This window comes from Chaetura pelagica, unplaced genomic scaffold (genome assembly GCF_000747805.2).
Source record: "Chaetura pelagica isolate M959 unplaced genomic scaffold, ChaPel_1.0 scaffold472, whole genome shotgun sequence".
NCBI classification, from domain to species: Eukaryota; Metazoa; Chordata; class Aves; order Apodiformes; family Apodidae; genus Chaetura; species Chaetura pelagica.
Window position 1 is genome coordinate 811,164 of NW_009952566.1, and position 19,209 is coordinate 830,372.

General features: G+C 38.7%; 1 protein-coding gene across 1 annotated transcript in view; it reads right to left on the reverse strand.

Moving 5' to 3' along the window:
• WDPCP (WD repeat containing planar cell polarity effector) overlaps nt 1–19,209 on the reverse strand; it is a 109,814-nt gene that overhangs the window by 31,065 nt on the left and 59,540 nt on the right. Inside the window, exons 12-13 of the mRNA XM_009993435.1 lie at nt 18,331–18,394; nt 12,412–12,514 (exon numbers count right to left, since the gene is read on the reverse strand). Of these exons, the coding sequence (XP_009991737.1) occupies nt 12,412–12,514; nt 18,331–18,394 (167 nt within the window). The remainder of the gene's footprint in view (nt 1–12,411; nt 12,515–18,330; nt 18,395–19,209) is intronic.

Below are 19,209 nucleotides of genomic sequence, written 5' to 3' on the forward strand. Positions count from 1 at the left end.
TCCCTACCCCCAACTTGAAGGGGGGCAGGGCTATCAAATTTTGGAAGTCTTTGCTCTCTGAAAGAGAACTGCAGGTATCCAACTTGGGGAATCACAGCAGAGATGGTGCCTTAGGATCCTTGCCTTGGTAAGGATTACTCTGAGCTGTGCAGTGTATGCTCAGGACTAACAACTCTTGTGTCATGCAGCTACTGGAAAACTGGAAGTAGCTAAAAGAAAAGCCAGCATGCTCAGATGCTTATCACAACAGCATGGTGATACTCAAGATTTAATCTGTCAATATAAAAAAAAATCCACCAAATTTAAGTGAGGCTCCTAAATTCTTCCAGATCCAAGGAGAAAAGAGAAAGGCAAAGCTGAATCCAAATTATCCTTTTGCACCATAGATTCCCTGATCTTGGTGAAGGCCAAGCTGATTTAGCCATTACATTGACTTGATCTAAATCTAATTATAGTTAATGATGGAAATGCTTCCGGTTCCAAACATCAGGGAAAAAAATGCTATCCTGTAAGTAACTGAGGTATTATTCTCAATACTAGAGGCAACTGGAGACTATTAAATATATATATATATTTCTTCTGAAAACACTTTTGCTCCCAAAACTTATTTTTATTTTAAAACTGTGCTAACTTTCAAAATTCCCGTGTAACCAAACCCCCTTTGCTAACTTTACCATCTCAGTTTGCAGTGTCTGAAACTTTGTATAAAAACAATTGCAAACTCATTTATATGTATAATGTTTTTACTATTTACTAAATTTTTACTAATATTACTAAATGTACTAATATTTTACTATTTACTAAAAGGACCTGGGGGTTCTAATTGACAAGGGGCGGAATATGAGCCAGCAGTGTGCCCAGGTGGCTGAGAAAGCCAATGGCATCCTGGCTGGTATTAGAAACAGTGTGACCAGCAGAAGTAGAGAGGTGATTGTCCCCCTGTACTCAGCACTGGTGAAGCCACACCTGGAGTGTTGTGTCCAGTTTTGGGCACCTCAGTTCAAGAGAGATATCGAGGTGCTGGAGCGAGGACAGAGGAGGGCAATGAAGCTGGTGAAGGGCCTAGAGAATAAATCTTATGAAGAACACTTGAAGGAGCTGGGAATGTTTAGCTTGAGGAAGAGGAGGCTGAGGGGAGACCTCATCAGTCTCTACAACTACCTGGAAGGTCATTGTAGAGAGGCTGGTGCTGGTCTCTTCTCACAGGTAATTAGCAACAGCACAAGCGGGAATGGCCTTAAGCTGCAACAGGGGAGGTTCAGACTGGACATTAGGAACAATTATTTCACAGAAGGAGTGGTTAGACACGGGAACAGGCTGCCCAGGGAGGTGGTGGATTCTCCATCCCTGGGTGTGTTGAAGGGTCGTTTGGATGTGGTGTTGGTGGATATGGTTTAGGGGAGAAGTTTGTACAGTAGCCATTTTGTACAGTTTTGTACAGTTTGTACAGTTGGACTCAGTGATCCCAAGGGTCTTTTCTGACCTGAATAGTTCTATGGTTCAATGATTCTATTTCATCATGCACACCACTGATACACCAAAGTAAGGTAGTATTTCAGACAAAAAAAAAGATGTTTTACAACTAGTTTTTAAGTTTTTATATCCTTTTCTTATCAATGAGTGGAACGTTTTGTTGTTTTTTTAACACAGTATTTTAACTAAGTCATGCAGGTCTCATCTTTAAGTGTCAACATCAGCAGGCATCAATTTAGACGAGTAATTTAACGTTTGCATATGGGCAAAGCAGTTTACCTCCTGCAGACTGCAAATTACTAATAATATTGACTATTTCTTTTGTCCCAAAATAGGGTGTCAGATCAGTGTGTGTGGAAGCTCTTGTCCTGGTTTTGTAAATATTACACTTCTTTGACAACAGCAGCACCAGGAACCTGAGACACATTGAATGAAAAGCAAACAGATTTATCTGTTAGTAAATAACACCAATTAGATGATGGAAAAACCTGAAATAAAATGGTTCTTGCTTTCTTCAAACTTTCTTCTTCCTCTCAGTTGCATACTGCATTTTTCCTGAGTCGAAAACGAGGAGTTTAGGATGGGGTGGAATTCCTGCGCCCCGGAGTAGCCTTTGTGTGTATCATGGTTGTTGTCACACTGACACCTAATGGCAGATACGAACTAGACCATTACGGCTGATTTCTCAGGGATGTGTTTTTGCCCTGTGTTGCAAGAAGTCCTTTAAATGACAGAAAACCAGCAAGGTTAGAAAATGGACTTCACCTGACTGTGGGGTTAACTTCTGCAGCGCTGGAAACACGACACCAGTGGGGAGAAGCTGAGAGCACAGTGCCCAAGCAGCAGGGCAAAAGCAGGAGGGGCTGTGGCATGAGGCTTGGATGCTGCCAAAAGGATGGGTGGCCCCTCACAGAGAGCTCACACAGCTCCCGATGAAAACAAAACCAACAAAGGCAAAAATGAGCTGGTCAAAGTCATCCAATAGGTTGATGATGGCTGGAAAGGTCTAATTTAATCCAGCCCCTGGCCTGCTGTGTTATTTCTGACCCTGACGAGTGGGCAGCAAAGCTCTCAAACACACAAGGGAACAGGTTGGGATGGTATAGTTGATAATAAGATACAAAAACAAGGCATTGACTAAAGCTCATGCATCCTTCATGAATTTTGGAGAAAATCAGGCATTTTTCTAGAATGTTTGGCTGTTTTTTCTGCTTACTACAATGGTCAGAGCAGAGTGCTGTGGCCCTAGTTCTTCCCTCACATACCTGAGGCTACCACAGTGCAGTCAGTGGAACCATCTGGGCTTACATTGCAGCAGACTATACCCACATGGGCTCTGTATCCAAGGCTGTGAGCTAATCCATCTTGCCATTTGGTAGCTAAAAGTAAAGGCCTAAGGTAAAGCACTTTGTGGCTGTTCTTCTTTGGCCACGATGCATCCCATGAAGCAAAATAAATAATTAATTGTAGCCATGCTCTTTCATCTGGTTACTAAAAGTTTTCTATTATTTATGCAGAGGCGTGGTGAAATCTAGAAATGAACTTCAAGTGATGATTCATGAGAAGTTTAGACTGGGTCCCAAATCCTTCGTTCCATGGGTTATGTGGCACAGTCAGAGGGTGAGTTTCTGTTAAGGCTCCTGATGGTTTGTGATCTTCCAAGTGATTCTGCTAGGGCTATTCTGTAACGTCTCTGGGATTACTCCAGAACCTGCTCTTCACATGGTGTACTTCCAGCATATCTGGGTATCTCCAGGGGGAATTTTCAGCAGTAAGAAAATTAGAAAAGGAAATTACTAAATTTAGCAGAGGCTACAGCGTGATGTAGCAGAAGGTCAGTTACATCAAGGAGAAAATGTAAGCTAGCAGTTGATATGAAACAGTGTTATATTTCTAAAAAAAACCTAGAAGGTATGCAGAGGTTTTAAACACATTTTTACAGGCAAAAATACTGTTTTCCACGTTCCTTTACAGTGACAAATTTTAAACTGTCAGTAAAGTGGTTAATCCATGGGATCTAATTAATGTGAGACCTTATACCGTGACTTTTAACTGATCTTGTGGTATGTCTCAAAGCTGTGCTCTGAGCCATTGCTGGTGAAGGACAGTGAGAAAGTCCTTGTAAATCCTGCCACTGTTTCCTTATGAGAAGCCCAGGCTGAGCTCTGAGCAATGAGCACCATCAAAACAGGGCTGGTGGAGTCAGGCATGGCAAATCTCCCTGCTGACATCTTTGCCTTGCAAAGACATTTAAATATGGGCAAGACCTGGGCAGAGGCAGGGGGGAACTGTGCCCTGACAGAGGGCAGAGGAGAAGCAGGGAGCCTGAGCTCTCAGGGAAGGCACATGTTACAGCCAGGCCCTGGGCTGGGGGGACAGGAGGCAAAAATCAAGTGGCTGTTGAGTCTTTGGTTATCATGAAGATAAAAGGTGGGACCTGCAGAGCACCTGCAGTAAGAAACTAATTATAATGGTCACCATACATGCTTATAAGCTATTATTAATGATATCTTTTCATCATATTATAATGTTACCATTTCATAATATCGACATTGCATTGTGGCTGCCTCACAATCTGTTTTTGAGACTGAATTTTACAGTTTGAAGTCTAGTGTGATTCAGGACTTTTGGAATCTTGAATGCTGTGAAAAGTATTATTGGAGGGCAGGTATTACTCATGAATGAGTTCAGGAGTGGCAGCAGTCTCATGGCACTGAGATTTAAAGTGAAAAAAAGTCTCAGTGCAGACTAACTAACAGGAAGGATATTTAGGGCAAAGATACTAAAATAGGTGAAATGGAATACAGAGTTTATTTGAAATGAAGGAAAAAATTAACTCTGGATATACTTACTGCCTTGTATAGGTGCTTCTGATCAATTTTTCACCAACACTTTTTCTTAAACAGCCCATTGCATTTCTTCATCTAGCCAAGTCTGGCACTTTAAGAAGCACAAGACTGACAACAGCAATGGGTGGAAAGCTTATTCTTGGGCCCTGCTGAGCTTTTCCCTATGGCTTTCACCAGTGATATCCTGATTAGAATGTCACCAGCCCTGAGACAGGATTTTACCAGGAACTTGGTTTTGTTAGGCTGAAAGCATTCAACAAGAACTAGCATCAAGTCATCAAACACCTTTGCTTTTGTTGCAGGAATTTTGAGGGGTGAACTGTCAAACAGTCTCTTGTGCAGGAGCCTTTGGAGGAAAACAGCCTCAACCTCTAATTTTGCTGTGGGCAATTCCATGGTATCCCCACTTAAAGGCCTGTGGTGTGGCTGGGGACTGTAGTGAAAGGGTAGTCAATAAATAAATAGTCTTTCAACATTTCTGTTTGCTTGTTTGATCAGAAACCAGATATGCAGAGATTCTATTATTTACAAGAGTTGGTCCTTTTGGGCACAGGGAGCTACAAGATGGTGTTGGCTACGCTACATCTGATCACTGTTGCTAAAACTCACCCACATGGGGAAATATTTGGTGATAATTCTTCAGTGGGCCATTATAAAAAGACTTAATGTTGAAATATTATAATCAAATGTTAAATTGACGCTTTGCATCAGCCCACCATCCTACCTCTTCTCTAATTCCTCTGCTGTCATGCCACTGATGTGATGAATTGCAGCCCTGTCACATCACATTACGTTAGGCAGAACAAACAGGACAAAACACATACCAACTGCCATGCAAATATGTGTTTGCCAACTCTTTTCAGAGCGCAGAAATGCAACCAGCGAATTCCCTATCAGAAAACTGGAGGCTCAAGGATGGCTCTAGGGTGTGTGAGACAAACACACCCCTGACACACCATGAACATACAGACACGAAGCTCTCAGCCAGCTACAGCAATTATGAAAACACCTCCTGCTGTGATTATTTCTTGTTCTTTCAGGGGAAAAAAAAAAAAAAAAGCAAGCAGCAGCAGCAAAGTCTGTGGCTGCTGATGTCATGAAGCAAAATATAAATATGTAATAAGTAATCTAGCACTTGTGTTCAGATTTGGAGCTATTTTTATGACTGGCCAGATTTTGGCTGCGTATGTGTAAACAGAACACCCACTTATGTACACACACACGTGCATTCTATGAGATGTGTGAATATACATTATGTGGCTTTTAACTGCTGTCTTTTAGCCTACATGTGGGCCTTTTGAAGCTAATGGGAGATTTACCAGGGGCTTTTTCACAGAGCTGTAGGCAAGACTGGAATCCAGAACATATGAATATTATACTATAATGATACAGTATAAATCATCTACTTTGACCTACAGTGAATTAGAGGCCATTAAATTTCATCCAGGTATCCTCCATGGAGCCAGAAAAACTTGTGTTTGACTAATGCATAATTGTATTTGGCTAAAACCTATTTCCCAGAAAGGTATTAATTTAGTCTCCATGCACAGACACTTTCCATGCATCTATTTCTTTGATAGTTTGTTTCAACAGTTATTTTAACTATGTGTGCTTTTCATTTAAATATACTTCAATCTATGGAGTCACTGCTGAGAAGTCAAATTCCTACTTAAATTCTGAGCTATAGTATAAATGGATCCTTGAGTACTGACTTGCTTCTCTTTACTTCAGTGCAATGCCATGGGCATTCCTTCAGGATGTTTTTTGCCCAACTGTTCTTTATCATGTAACATTCTCACCCAAGGAATATCTCTATGAATAGTTCTCACTTTTGTACCTTACTTCTTGAGATGTTGCCACGGAAAATACATTGTTTACTTTGTAATTAGTGTCATTGATTCTCTACTGTCTGTGTGCATGGACTTTGCTGGAGGTTATAGGGATAAGATGGAAATACACTGCAAAGATACCTTGCAATAACCTAATTGTTAGTAGAATAAATACGGATCAGACACAGAAAATTCCTTTAAATTCCCAGAACTTGGAAATATTGCTTTTTTTTGTTTATAAATCTGTCATAGTATGTGGCTATAGATACAAAAAAATTAACTTCCTAAAGCTAGCTCTTCCAGTTACTGATTTTTCTTTTTTTCTACTCAACACATCATTTAAAATGAATGGGGAAAAAATGGCTAATCTATGACTTCTTGCTAAGACTTTTTAATCTTAAATATGGCAAAATTTTACTCCTGACAGACATTATATATTATGAGGATCATTAAAATTGCAATATTAAGAAGAATAGTGTCTTCATTTCAGGCATATAATGGTGCTTTTTAAACCAGGCTCTACAGTGGGCAGGAATATGTCACAATAAAGAAGGTAAAAAAGGTAAAAAATGGAATGCAATGATTATTCTAAAGCTTTACACAAAACTATAAATCTCTTTCAAGTGAAGATACACAGATCTTTGTGTAGACCTCTGCAGCTAAGCAAACCAGCTAGCCTTTGATGTACTTATAATTATTAGGGGCTGAGGATTATATCTTTAGGCAAAGCTGTCTAGCAGTGGGAAGGTATAGATCAAAACTGACATCATGACACAAGCAAGTGGAGAGGTGAGATGAGGTGGAGTCAAAAATAGTTTGGCTTTACTGTAGACCTTAAGTAAAGCAAACAACTCCTCTTCTCAAAAAGAACACAAGGAGGGGAATAATCAGTGCCTGTAACCTCTCAGTAAAGTAAAATCCTCCCTATTGGTTGGAAAACTAAAAATGTCATTAACAAAAAAAGCCAGACACCAGAACTAAGAAGAAAATACAGCAGATCCACTTAGTTATATGGGAAGATACTGTAACTCTTCCAATGAGACAGGTATGCCAGGCTGCAAATGCAGAACTACCATCACACCAGGCTTCCATGCCATGAGCACTGGGTGCCACCAGCTCCTCTTGAAACCAGGGGGCTCCAGCAGCCTAAAATCCCCATCCAAAACCCAATGAGGACAGTGGAAATCTTTTCATTGTGGTTAGTGGCCTTTGTAACAAACACTGGATGTAGCTTGAGACGTGTAAAATAGTGTACACATGAGCACAGTTAAATCATTTCAAATTACTATGGATCTTCAAAGACACTCATCTTGTGTGGCATAATATTAAAAAAGTGCTTGTGGAAACTAATTCCTTGCCATAGGTTAACTGCCAATCATACTTAAAAAACTTTTTTCATGAAAAATGTTTTTCTGGCTCTCTGGGGGAAAAGTCACATTATTAGAAAAATAAAAGCAAAGAATTTGAATCCAGAGGTCTTGACTGACTTAAACTGAAAATCTAAATAAATAAATAGGAGATCTAACACCTACACTGAAGGGAGAAGATCTCAAAAAAAACTGTAGCATAAACAGGTCTCCCCTGAGTCTTTCCAGATTGCAATTCATCTGTGTATTGGATAATACCTTTTAAGCATGCTATAAACATGCTAGGCAGTGAAATAAAAATAATGCATGAAATAAAAGGCGAAGATTCTCAGATAACTTGATAGCAAGAGAAAGAAGTGTGTGCCAAGGGAGAGTAGGAAACGAAGAAGGCTTTGTCATCAGTGTTAGAGAGGGTACAAGAGAGAAAGGAAAAAGTCTATTGCTTGACAGATGAAAGGAGTCATTATGGATCAGAAGAGGAACAAGTGTTATCAACTAGGCTAATGCAGGGCCAGAGAAGGTTACAAAAACAAGGGGGTGATTCTAAACATGGTCTTGAAATGCAAGCAGGCTTGCCAGGACTGTCAGGAATAGGGGAAGATATGAGCAAATTACAAGTGATTTGGAGGTAGCAGACTGCTTGCAAGACCAGACTGGTATCCCAGACACACTGTATGGAAGACAAAACACTATAGCATGTGTCATTATTAATTATCACAAACAACATGTAAGCCATTCAATATAAAATACTATCACTGCACTAAGAAGAAATTAGTAAATTCTCCTCTTAAAGTTCAAACTGGTGACATTCCTTGTCAGTACGGTGAAATATTTAGGACCCCTAAATTTTGAATATAATTTTATGAACAGTGTGGGAAGTTAGACCTCAGCCTCTGTGAGAACTGATAAGATTTCCCATCTCACTTGCAAATATTATGGAATAATTCCAGAAATGTTTTAAAGTTCTATTTTCAGTGCAAAAGCCTCAAACAATTCATGAGACATTACTGAACCACCAAAATGTTAGTCCCATCTAGCATTTCAGAACAATTATCTCAATATCGTGTTTTCATTAAGATATCTCTGTTAGAAATGTTGCCTAAACACTGGTGTTACTAATATTCTGATTTTAATTCTAAGTAGAAATACAAGGTTTCCCAATTTGATTTTCAGCTATGCAGCAGTTACCTGTTGTGTTGCAACATGAATCCCTTTTGGGTGAAAGCTATTGATTTGAAGGTTAAAATCATCTTGCTAGTCCCTAATGTAATTTGTTGGAAGTTGGCCTTGGGAAACTTTCTGACACTGACTACATATGCTCTTTGTTGGATATTCATTGAGCAATGATGTCTGGAAGGCTGAGTTCCTCACCTCTATGATCATTATTAGTTGTGGCATTTCTGAACAGGCTGTGCCATGCCAGTTCTTTGCAATTCAAGTTTTACATTAGCAACCTACACTTTACAGCACTGAACAGACACCCTCTTCCACTGTGGACAATATTGTTCCAGGAGTGTATATGTGAGGTTACACCCATAAACAGAATTAATTAGTAACCTACAAATATTGTCAATATTGAAGAAAGTCCTCTCTGTCTTAATCAAGTGAAATGAGGTGCACAGCATACATTTTTAGGCAAGGCTAAACACGAACTCCCTGACCTCGTTAGGAATGTGTAGATCTACTACAGAAATAACTCACCAGAATATCTTTGGCAAAGGAAACCACAGTACCTATGGCCACTGGTCTGCTGATCAAATGGGGGTGGGGAAAGAGGAGACATTTAAGGCAGTCTATGAGATGTACAGTACCATTACTTCAATCTTCGTATGCCTCAAGACGCATTTTCACAGGCTGCCGAACATAAAATCTTAAGAGAATGATTTTCTTTAGAAGATTTTAATCAGTTGAACAAAACACCTGATTCTGGCAAAACCATAGCAGGGAATAGCAGCAAGCTCACTTGACACTTCATCTTGCTCAGCAATGTTCTCACCAAACTCCTATGCTCTTGAAGGTGTTTTATCACATGCACCCAGATGTTCTTAGCTTTGAGGGTGGCTTCTGCAAAATGGTGTATAGGAAACACCAATCTTGTAGGAACTGAGAAGAGCTAAAATTTCAGAAAATTTCAAAATAATAAATCTATTTTTATCTTGACACAAATCTTGCTCTATGTGAGACTAATGACTACAGAACTCTGGATGACATCTGTATACTTCAGCTGAAATCATATTGTTGTTCTATATTATTTGTAGGAGCTTGAAACTTTTCCAAAAGTCTAAGTTTGAAATATATTATGTTTGAAGTGAGCCTTGTACACAGAAATATCTTGACAAATTAAATATATCTGGGACAAGATGGAGCACTCTCAAGGGCTTGGGAATCAGCCAGGAGCACTGACTCATGTAATTTTCAAGTAGAGTTGAGATGAGTTTTAGGGATGGGCTAGCTCAGGAAATATCATCAGATGTTGACATACGAGAATGGTTCACATTTGTATTAATATTGTGGTATAATATATATATATATATGAACTATGCTGTAGAGAGGCCAGATATTATCTAGGGAGGTGTTCAGTATAACTTGGGATCAATAGCACTGATGGCACCTTGTTTGCTTAGGTTTGCTTGATTGCCTCTGTTTGCTTAGGTTGCTGCCTTCTTGTAGAAGCCTGAAGTGAGTGTTCAAAAAGTTTGGGGTTTGATCTGAGAAGTGTGACCATTGGTGAACCAAGTGGCTGAAAGCCCCAGAGATCAGGGACTAGATGAAGAGGACTGAGTTTAGGAGATGGTTAGGGGACAAAGACTTGTTTAAAACTGCATTTTAAAATTTCTGCCTCCAGAATGAGATTTTGTCACCCTCTCAAAATGTTAAATAAACATAGTAATTTACATATAAAGCACTTCTTCCCTTTTGTTTTCACTAGGTCCTTCATGCCTCATGGCACTTTTGTTTTTTGCTTAAAACAGATTATGAAATAAAAACATCACCAAAAAAGTATGTTGGAATTAAGTATAATAAAAGAAAATCTGAGATTTCACGTGTTTAAGATGGGATCATCCAATCTGCAGTGAAACAAACTAAAGGGAGATACTTGTTTATTTTCATATAAAATGAATTGGATGCAAATTCATTACTGTTTATAGACTGAAACTCAGTGACAGTTTGTCCCAGGGGCACTGAAAAGTATTTTAAATTCTGATAGTTAAGTATTCAGCAAATGAGAACACTTTAAAGACTTTATCATATAAAATGACTTTAGTAATTTATGCTTATAGGGAATTACAGAGGTAACTGTAAGACTGCTCTGAAGGAGGGGAAGACTGTGTGTCTGCACATTTGTAACTGAATTGTAGTAACATGTATCACATCTGACAGGCAAGTAAGACATTTGTGATCACCTCTGGTTTCTCCCCTAGCCCTCTTTTTATAGGTATGTCTATAGTATTAAATACGGCTCTCAGTTACCTTAAAAATAGCCTAGCTTCAGAAATCTAGAAATAGCATTATTTTGCAAGGAACTGAAGAAAGACACAGATTAGTGCTTAAATTTTCTGGGTTAAGTGTAAAGGAATAGATAATTATCAGATACCAGTCTTATATTAGGTGCAGAGGACAACCACCTAAGAAGTAGAAGAACAGAAAGCAAGGTAAATGTAACTGTATGCTTTAAAGAGTGCCTGAAAGAGATGACCTAAACAAATGCCAGGTTTGGCAATTCTTGTGGTGAAAGGGCTTATTCAAAAGGCCCAGTTGCAGTGCAAAAAATGCTCAAAGTGACTTAAGCTTGAAAATAAGAGACCCTGAAGGAAAGAGTTCAGGAGAGGCACTGCTCCATTTCTACTCTGCTGGAGAGGGAAGGTGATACTCTGTTGCATAGCCTTGGAAATCATGGATTTATACAAAATATAGAAATAAATGCACATACCACCTCTCTGCATTGCTCATAGATTTGAATGGCATTTGCGTGTATGCTCTCGGTAAACACTAGAGATGTACAGTTCTAAAATCATCCTGTTAGCCAAGATCTCAAAGGTTTTGTGAGTCCTGAGTTTTAATCATATTCTGCTTCTTGGCATGGTTCAAGGACAAAAGCTCAGTGATTTCCTCTAATGGTCAAAGATGCAGCGAATAAGCAAAATAGGACTGTGCATATTTTATGCACAATTTTTGTTCTTCCCCCCCCTTTGTCTACTTTCTCTTTGCTGGAGGTCAGCTACCTAGACTTTGATTCCTTCTGCTTGGTTTGTGCTATAGGGCCTAAATCAGAATAGTCTGTATATTTGAATACATCTCTTCACAACAATTCAGAAGAAACACAAGGAGAAAGGGAATGAGTTAGAAGTTCCCCTGCCTGAAAAGTTGTCTGTGTTTGAGCTATGGAACGGCAGGAATCCCGCTGCATGCAAAACTATTACTTTAAAGCCAGGATCTGAGCCCATGTTCTCATGAGTAAATGTTTCAACTGAATGTTGCTAAAGCATTCATGATGTGACTCCAGTTACTGACATAGTGTGCATGGGCAAATCTTTAGAAGTGAATGAAATTGCCATACCTGGCTTTTAACACGGGTATGAACAAAGATTTTCAGATTCAGTCCGTTACTTCTTGCACTCAGTACACTTTGTATAGACTGAACTCTTCTATATAACCATAGTATACATCTTTTTAGCTTTGTAACATTGACACAATCCTCACCTGGGTACTGAAAGTAAAGCTGTGTTATTTTTAAAAGCCTCCCTCTTTAGTTATGAAAATCAGAATACCGTCTTACTTTCAAATAAAACAATGCAACTGAAACAATAACCCCCCTACAAATCTAACATGGTGTTGTACAGGACAAGTATTGATTAAAACAAAAAAGGCTTTTTAAACATCAGTAACTCTTACCAATTCCAGTAGTTATTGATTCTGCATCAATGTCATTAGCCTTTTTCTTTGCCACTTCAGCTAGTGTCAATTCACCCTTATCTAGTGCAAGGTAGTGGATGTCCTTTGGAAATAAAAGAGAAAAAAAAAAAGATTAATCTAAAATTAATCTCATAGGAGTAACAAAAGGGATTTTGAGAGAAGGAGGTTCTTTCATTATTTAGATCACAAACACAGATGGAACTGATGAACCTACCATTACATTTTAATTCCCTCCCAATGCAAATTTATTATCTTACTTGTGCTGTTGAATACAGCAATGAATACAACACTGACCAATCATGAACTGATAAAAGTGAAGCTATTGACTCAGTGTATGAAAGAAACCAATCTGTCTGCTTTCAAGGTAACTTCTGTTGGTGCAACATGAATTAAAAGAGGGTTGATAGGAGGTGGCTCTGTGTAAACCAGATCTGAAGTACTGGAACTTTTCTGGCTCACAGCTTCTATTTGAAGTGTGTTAAGGCTTCCAACTAGTACGTGGGGTTTGGGATAAAGCTCTTTTGGGACTAATTTTTGTTCTGAGTTTGTCATGTTACTGTTCTCTGAGTAAGGCCATGGTGGTCCTCCTTGTGCTGATATTGGAGGTAATTAGAGCAACAATGGTTGCTTAATAGTTTTAACACCCAAGCACGTGACATGATTCCTTGGACCACAAGGGGCTTTCCAAAACTGTTGTCATCTAGCCTGAATAATTGCCAATACTCTGGATCAGCCTAGGCTTAAAAATCAGAGGGCTGCACCAGGGGCCTATCATTACATGGAATATTGCAGGGCTTTTTATTGTGTGTTAACCTTTGAGGTGAAAACTACTTGTACTGCATAAAGCACAATTTGTGGGACAATATATTCCCACTGACAAATTACAGTCTCGCTGCCTTTAGTTTTGGCCCCTGAAGTAAAGTTTCATCCTTGACCATTAATAGAGAGACAATTAACCCCCTTCTCCTTTGGTATCACAGCCCCAGGCAGCTCTGTGTATGAACTGAGACATATGAAGTGAGGGAAACCCAAGAACAGTTAGCAAAGTTTTTATTCCCCGCTTTACTGAAGAGGCTACTTGGTATCCAAACATTTAAGTAATTCCTGGCCATTGTTCTGCATTCTATCTGGATGCAGGAATTTGAAGGAAAAAGGAGTATTTGCTGGAAATAGTGATCTCTCCATACCATAAAAGCAACTATATTCTCACTAATGCAGAAGATTTCACACTTCTCAGGGTGAGTTCAGTGACACCACCAATACGACAGAAACTTTTACAAGAAAAAGTGACATTAACCTAGAAAGAGAAGCTAGATGAAAAAAGTGAGTGTAACAGTGTTAGGAGAAAAATATGCTGCATTTATTATCCCCACATTTAATAATAATTATCATCGAAAGATTAAAAAAAAAAAAGGCAACCTGAGTTTAGGGAAAATGAGAGCAATTACACAGGAAAATCTGGCACTGACTTGCAGGATCCCAGCAGTCTGCAGGAGATGACAACATTTTTTAATTACAGTCACAGGTGGGACTTAAAAAATGTGAAAGTGTCTTGGAGCAAAGTAATGAGTTACGAACTTGCTACGAACTCTGTACTTCCTCTCTTTGTAGGTCTAACAGGGCTGTCAGGAGAAAAGGGCCTGAGTAGCAAGGTATGATTTCTATGAAGATTAAACAGTAGATATTGTCAGCTTATTTAGATAACAATAGAAAACCCAAGGGCTCTTGAACAAGTCTGAACTTACAAAGATTTGAATGTATAGGCAGTTTGTGTTCACTTACTTAAAAGTGTATTCTGACTATGCTTAATGACTGTCTTTTTGTATCTCGAACAACTAAGAGAAGTACCATTTACTTTACTTTGACTTTAAATAATAAACTAGGGGAGGGGATGGAAACAACTGCAGAAAATGACAAAAGTTCTTTTAGTTCAGAGGCTGTGTGTGCTGTGTGTACCTAAACATCTATTACTTTCAGATCTTGGTTGTGCCCATGTTTTCTGAGGAAAGAAAAGTAAAGATCCTCCATATCTATCATTAACAGGGGTTAGGATATAGCAGTAGACTGGTAGGTGGCTTTCCTTCTGGTTCCTCAAATTCCTGTCATAAAGAATTTTTATAAAAAAGAAAAAATAAATAAATAAAAAGGTAGCTCTTATCTCTATCTCTAAACAAGCCTCAGAAATAAAAGATTACAGATATAAAAACTCCTAATTAGACAATTTTGTATCAAATGTAGGTGTTGCTCATTCATATAAGCCAGCAAAAATGGATTTTTTTCTAAGAATTTATAACAATGAGTAGAATAAAACTAGAAAATAAATAAAAGAGAAAGAAGGAGCATTGTATTACAGGGTGCCTTAAAGAATTACAGAAAAAAAATTTTAAAAATGACCTGAATATTCATTAGAGATAGTTTTCACACAGTTATCTGAATAATTTATCAGTCCAAAGATCACACCCTTCTCAAAAATAATGGTGACAATAAAAACAATTTCTAGCTGCTTATCAGGAGTTTGCTGAAAGGGCTGTGTTTCATCATTTAACAGTTTGATTACTTTTTGGACTACTTCCTTTTTACCCTCATCTTTGTGACTCACAGAGCTGGCCCTCGGTGAGCAGAAGTCATTTGGAACACTGATGTGCATTTGTCTATAGGATATTTCTGGGCAAAATTCCAACATTTCTTCGAAACATGCACTTTCCTCATCAGTGTATCACCCAAGATCTGACAGTTTTATTAAAGTGTCTTTTGCTTGCATTTTTTTGCTACCTTTGGTACATGTGATGGCCTTTTGAATTTCCAGCAGCTGAGAGCTGGAGCACACTACAAAAGGATTTCAGGCTAACAAACCTTCTATTGCTTGATCTTTTCTGTCACAAATTGGATCAGTCACTGTCCAATAAATGTAGCTGTTGTTCATGACACGATGTCCTTTTCAGTTTCATTTTTGTATTGAACTTTGTAGGAGATGATATTAATTGATGGACTTGGATATGACGTGAGGGTAAAGCTTATGGAGAGACACAGCAGTGCATGTGTGTTGTTATGGCATCACACTAGTGACGCTATAGCTACAGGACTAACTTTTAAGCCTTGTTTGTTGTTTTTTTTTTTCTTTTCTGTAAAAGAAATGAGCCCGCAGAGAGCATTCTCTCAAACTTCTTTGCAATCTCAGAACAAATTACAGGAATGCTGCAGAGCCCTGTTTAGAGATGCTCTGGATAAACTGTTCAAGAAACAGGACATTTCCTTAGAAATCTCAGAAGATGAGTATTCACCATTTGGATACTCCTCAGCTTCTGCTATATCTGCTCCTTTCTGTCCTGCTTTGTTCCTTTTCTGTTTCCCTTTGATAAACAGATTTTTTTTGGCCCATTTTGCTTATGTCATCAGATATCTTTCTATTTTCTTTTTTTTCTATTTTCTATTTTTTTTCTTGAAATCCTATTAAATTAACTGGGAATAAGATAACATGACTCCTAGATCCATCTGGAGCCAAATCAATTTTTAAATGCATTTGGTTGGTCTGTAAAACAACAGTACAAATAATTGACCTCTATATTAGTTATTCCTGTGCATAATTATAAATGCTTTAAATATAGGTAATATCAAGTTGTATGTTATTAATTGCATTTTGACCTACATAAACAACATATACAAATTATTCAGTGTTAAGCAGAAGTGAAGGATACACAAACCTTGCTTAGCAATAGTATTGCTTTAATAATATCTAGAAGGATTGTAAGCTTTCAGGGAACAGGCTGTCTAATTTTCACACAGTATTTACTGTAATGAAGCCATATTCTTTAGAAATTGCTGTGCACAAATTAATACTTTTTATAACCAATGCACTTTTAAACTTCTTGAGTCCTGTATTTAAGTCTTGCAGCAGTGCCATTGTTAGCTTATTGTAAAGTTTGTTCTCTAGTACTGTACTTAGGAGATGAACTAGGAAAAGGACATTTTCCCAGAGGAGGCAGCAAGTTAACAGGATTTGAAAAGGTAGGTGTGTGTACTGCTCATTGCAGGATTTAGGAGAAACTATGAGGAATCTCAAAGGCAATGCAAGCAGAATGAGGATAGTACAGAACTGGTTCTTATCTCATAGTCATGTAATCGAGGAGAAACTGTGGAAATATATATTTATGATTCTATGATTCTATGTTTAAGAGCATTGGTGAGATGGTAAATGGAGAGTAGGTGTTGAGAGAGGAAAGGAGAACTAAGAAGACTAGGAAAGGATGGAGTTAATTTCTGTGTGAACATTGAACCTCCTCTTGAAGAAAGCTGAAGAACCTTTTTCTTGAGAGGAGGACATGGTATCACTTGTGCAGCCACATACTGACAGTCCCTCCCTCTTGTTAGCAGCTTTGCACCCATCTCTTGAGTCAAAACGGGTGTTTCCCACCCCCCGCCCCCCCCCCAGGACAGAGGTGCTCCCTCGGTCCTGCTACTAGTGGAGGAGAGGAAAAAGATCATGTAGGAAACGCTCTCAGCCCTACCAGAGAGGGCCCTTGAGACAGCAGGCCAAATACTGGGTCATTTGTTTTGCCAGAATGGCTGAAATTACTTGGGGAGAATTTATTATCTGTATGGTGGGAGACCCCCTGACAAAAAGCTATGGCCTGCCACAGGCATGTTACAGTCTGAATCTTATATGTAGCTGCAGGAGTGCTTCACTTGATTAGGTGTAAAATTTGTATTGAAGAAGTTAGATTCAATAAAAACAGAAACGGAAAAAGAGGAGCGAAAAAGAGGAAAAATGGAGGAGAGTAAACATAAAACATGTAATGAATTTCCTAAAAGTCTGACATTTCCATCATATTATTTACATGCATACTTAGAAAAGTTTATCGCAGTATTCACATCTTTCTAATTAGATGGAACAAGCCAGATGATTAGAGCTGTGAAAAAAACATCAAAAGGTTCGCACAACTTTTTATATAATTAGAAGGTAATTTTCATAACCCATAAAAGTAGGATTTAATTGTGTAATTTAACATACAATTTAAATATCAAGATCAAACTAGCAGGGCAAGTGACTTAATGGGATAAATGATATTAACATCTAGTGTCAAAGCTTAATTTAAACAACAGAATGTCTTCATTATGCAAAAGAGTTGAGCAAACTGAATCTTTCAAAGGGCCTTTTTTTCAACAGGCCCCTTTCCTATTGTTTCTTTGAAAACAATGAAATCAGCTGTGGAGCAGCAACATGCTGAGAGACTAGGAAAGCCCGATTGGCTTTGTCCATCTGACCTCACTGTGACATTGTGCTGCAAGATCTTATAAAACAAGAGCCTCCTGCAGAGCTCACACAGAGGACCTTTTAAGAGCTGGTTAATTTTACTTTTGTAGCTAATTAAATGGGAGGGGGCAGAGAGTGCATGAATTGTAAAAACCCTTGGGTTGATGCTGCTGAGCTTTGTTGTTTTAAAAGTACCTGTAGAAGCGTTCATAATTTGTCACTTTTCACAAAACCCAAAGAGACAAACTAAGAGCATTCAGGATCCCCAGGATATGGCCAGTTCTTGTGTCCAGGACTCAGCAGCTGCACTTCTTAAAGGAACGGATTAGAAACGTATAAGCTTATTAGAGTGAAAGATGACATTCACCCACATCAAGGCAGATGAAGAAGGGGAAAGTTCAAAAACATATACATTCATTCCTAGAAAATAAAGAATAGCCTTTAGACCACGCTAGGGAAAATGTCAGTGACTCTAAAGATACTCAGTTCCTGTTGATGATTTTCATGATGGCAAAGGGCAAGCCAGGTAGAATAGTTCGGTCTTCAGTAGGTGTCTAAGACTGCAAATGACACAGATCCCTTTTAACGTGCACAAAAGCTGCCAACTAACATCCTGACAACAGCCTCTGTCTCCAGAAATTACTCACCATAAACAAGTCCCGAGCACCTATGTCAACAGCCAGCAGAAAAGCTTTTTCAAATCTCTGATACCTGCAAGGAAAAGGAAACATGTCACTTGCTGAGGATAATTTAAAAGCCACATCAAATTTTGTTAATGGGCAGATCAAGTCATTCAATTCTCATCAAAAGTGATGCCAAAGCTCTACTGGGGGAACTTGTTACACTCAGATTGCAAAACTATGAGGTAGCACAGTGACTACCCTTAACCTTAACTGTTTAAAACCTTCAGCAAGTTTAAGTGTTCAGTGTCAAGTCCCATCACATCTAGTTGAATCTGAAGGGAGCTGAAAGTACTGTAGATTGTAGCAAGCTGATCCTTTGAAAGACACCAGATACAACATATATAAATGCCAGCCCAAATAACACTGGTAGAAACCTCAAAATCCCCTACAGAAAAGACTAATCTCAAATCTCACAAGGCTTCAGAGGTCCTTTTAGAAGTTTGCATGAAGTTTTGTCCTCAGAGACCCTCAGGACAGCTCTCTGAAGATGATAATCCAGTTGAGTCATGCTAAACAGTCACAAATCCCCAGGGACTGAAAAAGGTAGGGTGTAATGTTGCTTTGCCTCCTAACTCCCTCAGCCCAGTGTTAGCATAGACTCTTGAGAATTTTCTGACAATCCTATGGTGAAGAAGATTGTGTCAATGAGGTAAAACAAGGGGAAAAAAACACAAAATTCACAAGCTGAAATTACCTCTAGACAGCACCGCCTCAGCATCACCTAGAGATGCAGTAGAGAAGGATGGCAGTAGTGTGCATGTGGAACTTCACCTTTACCATGGTTCAGGAGGACTGTATCATGGCACACAAAGATCATTACTTTCGTGGGTTGAGGGCCTGCTG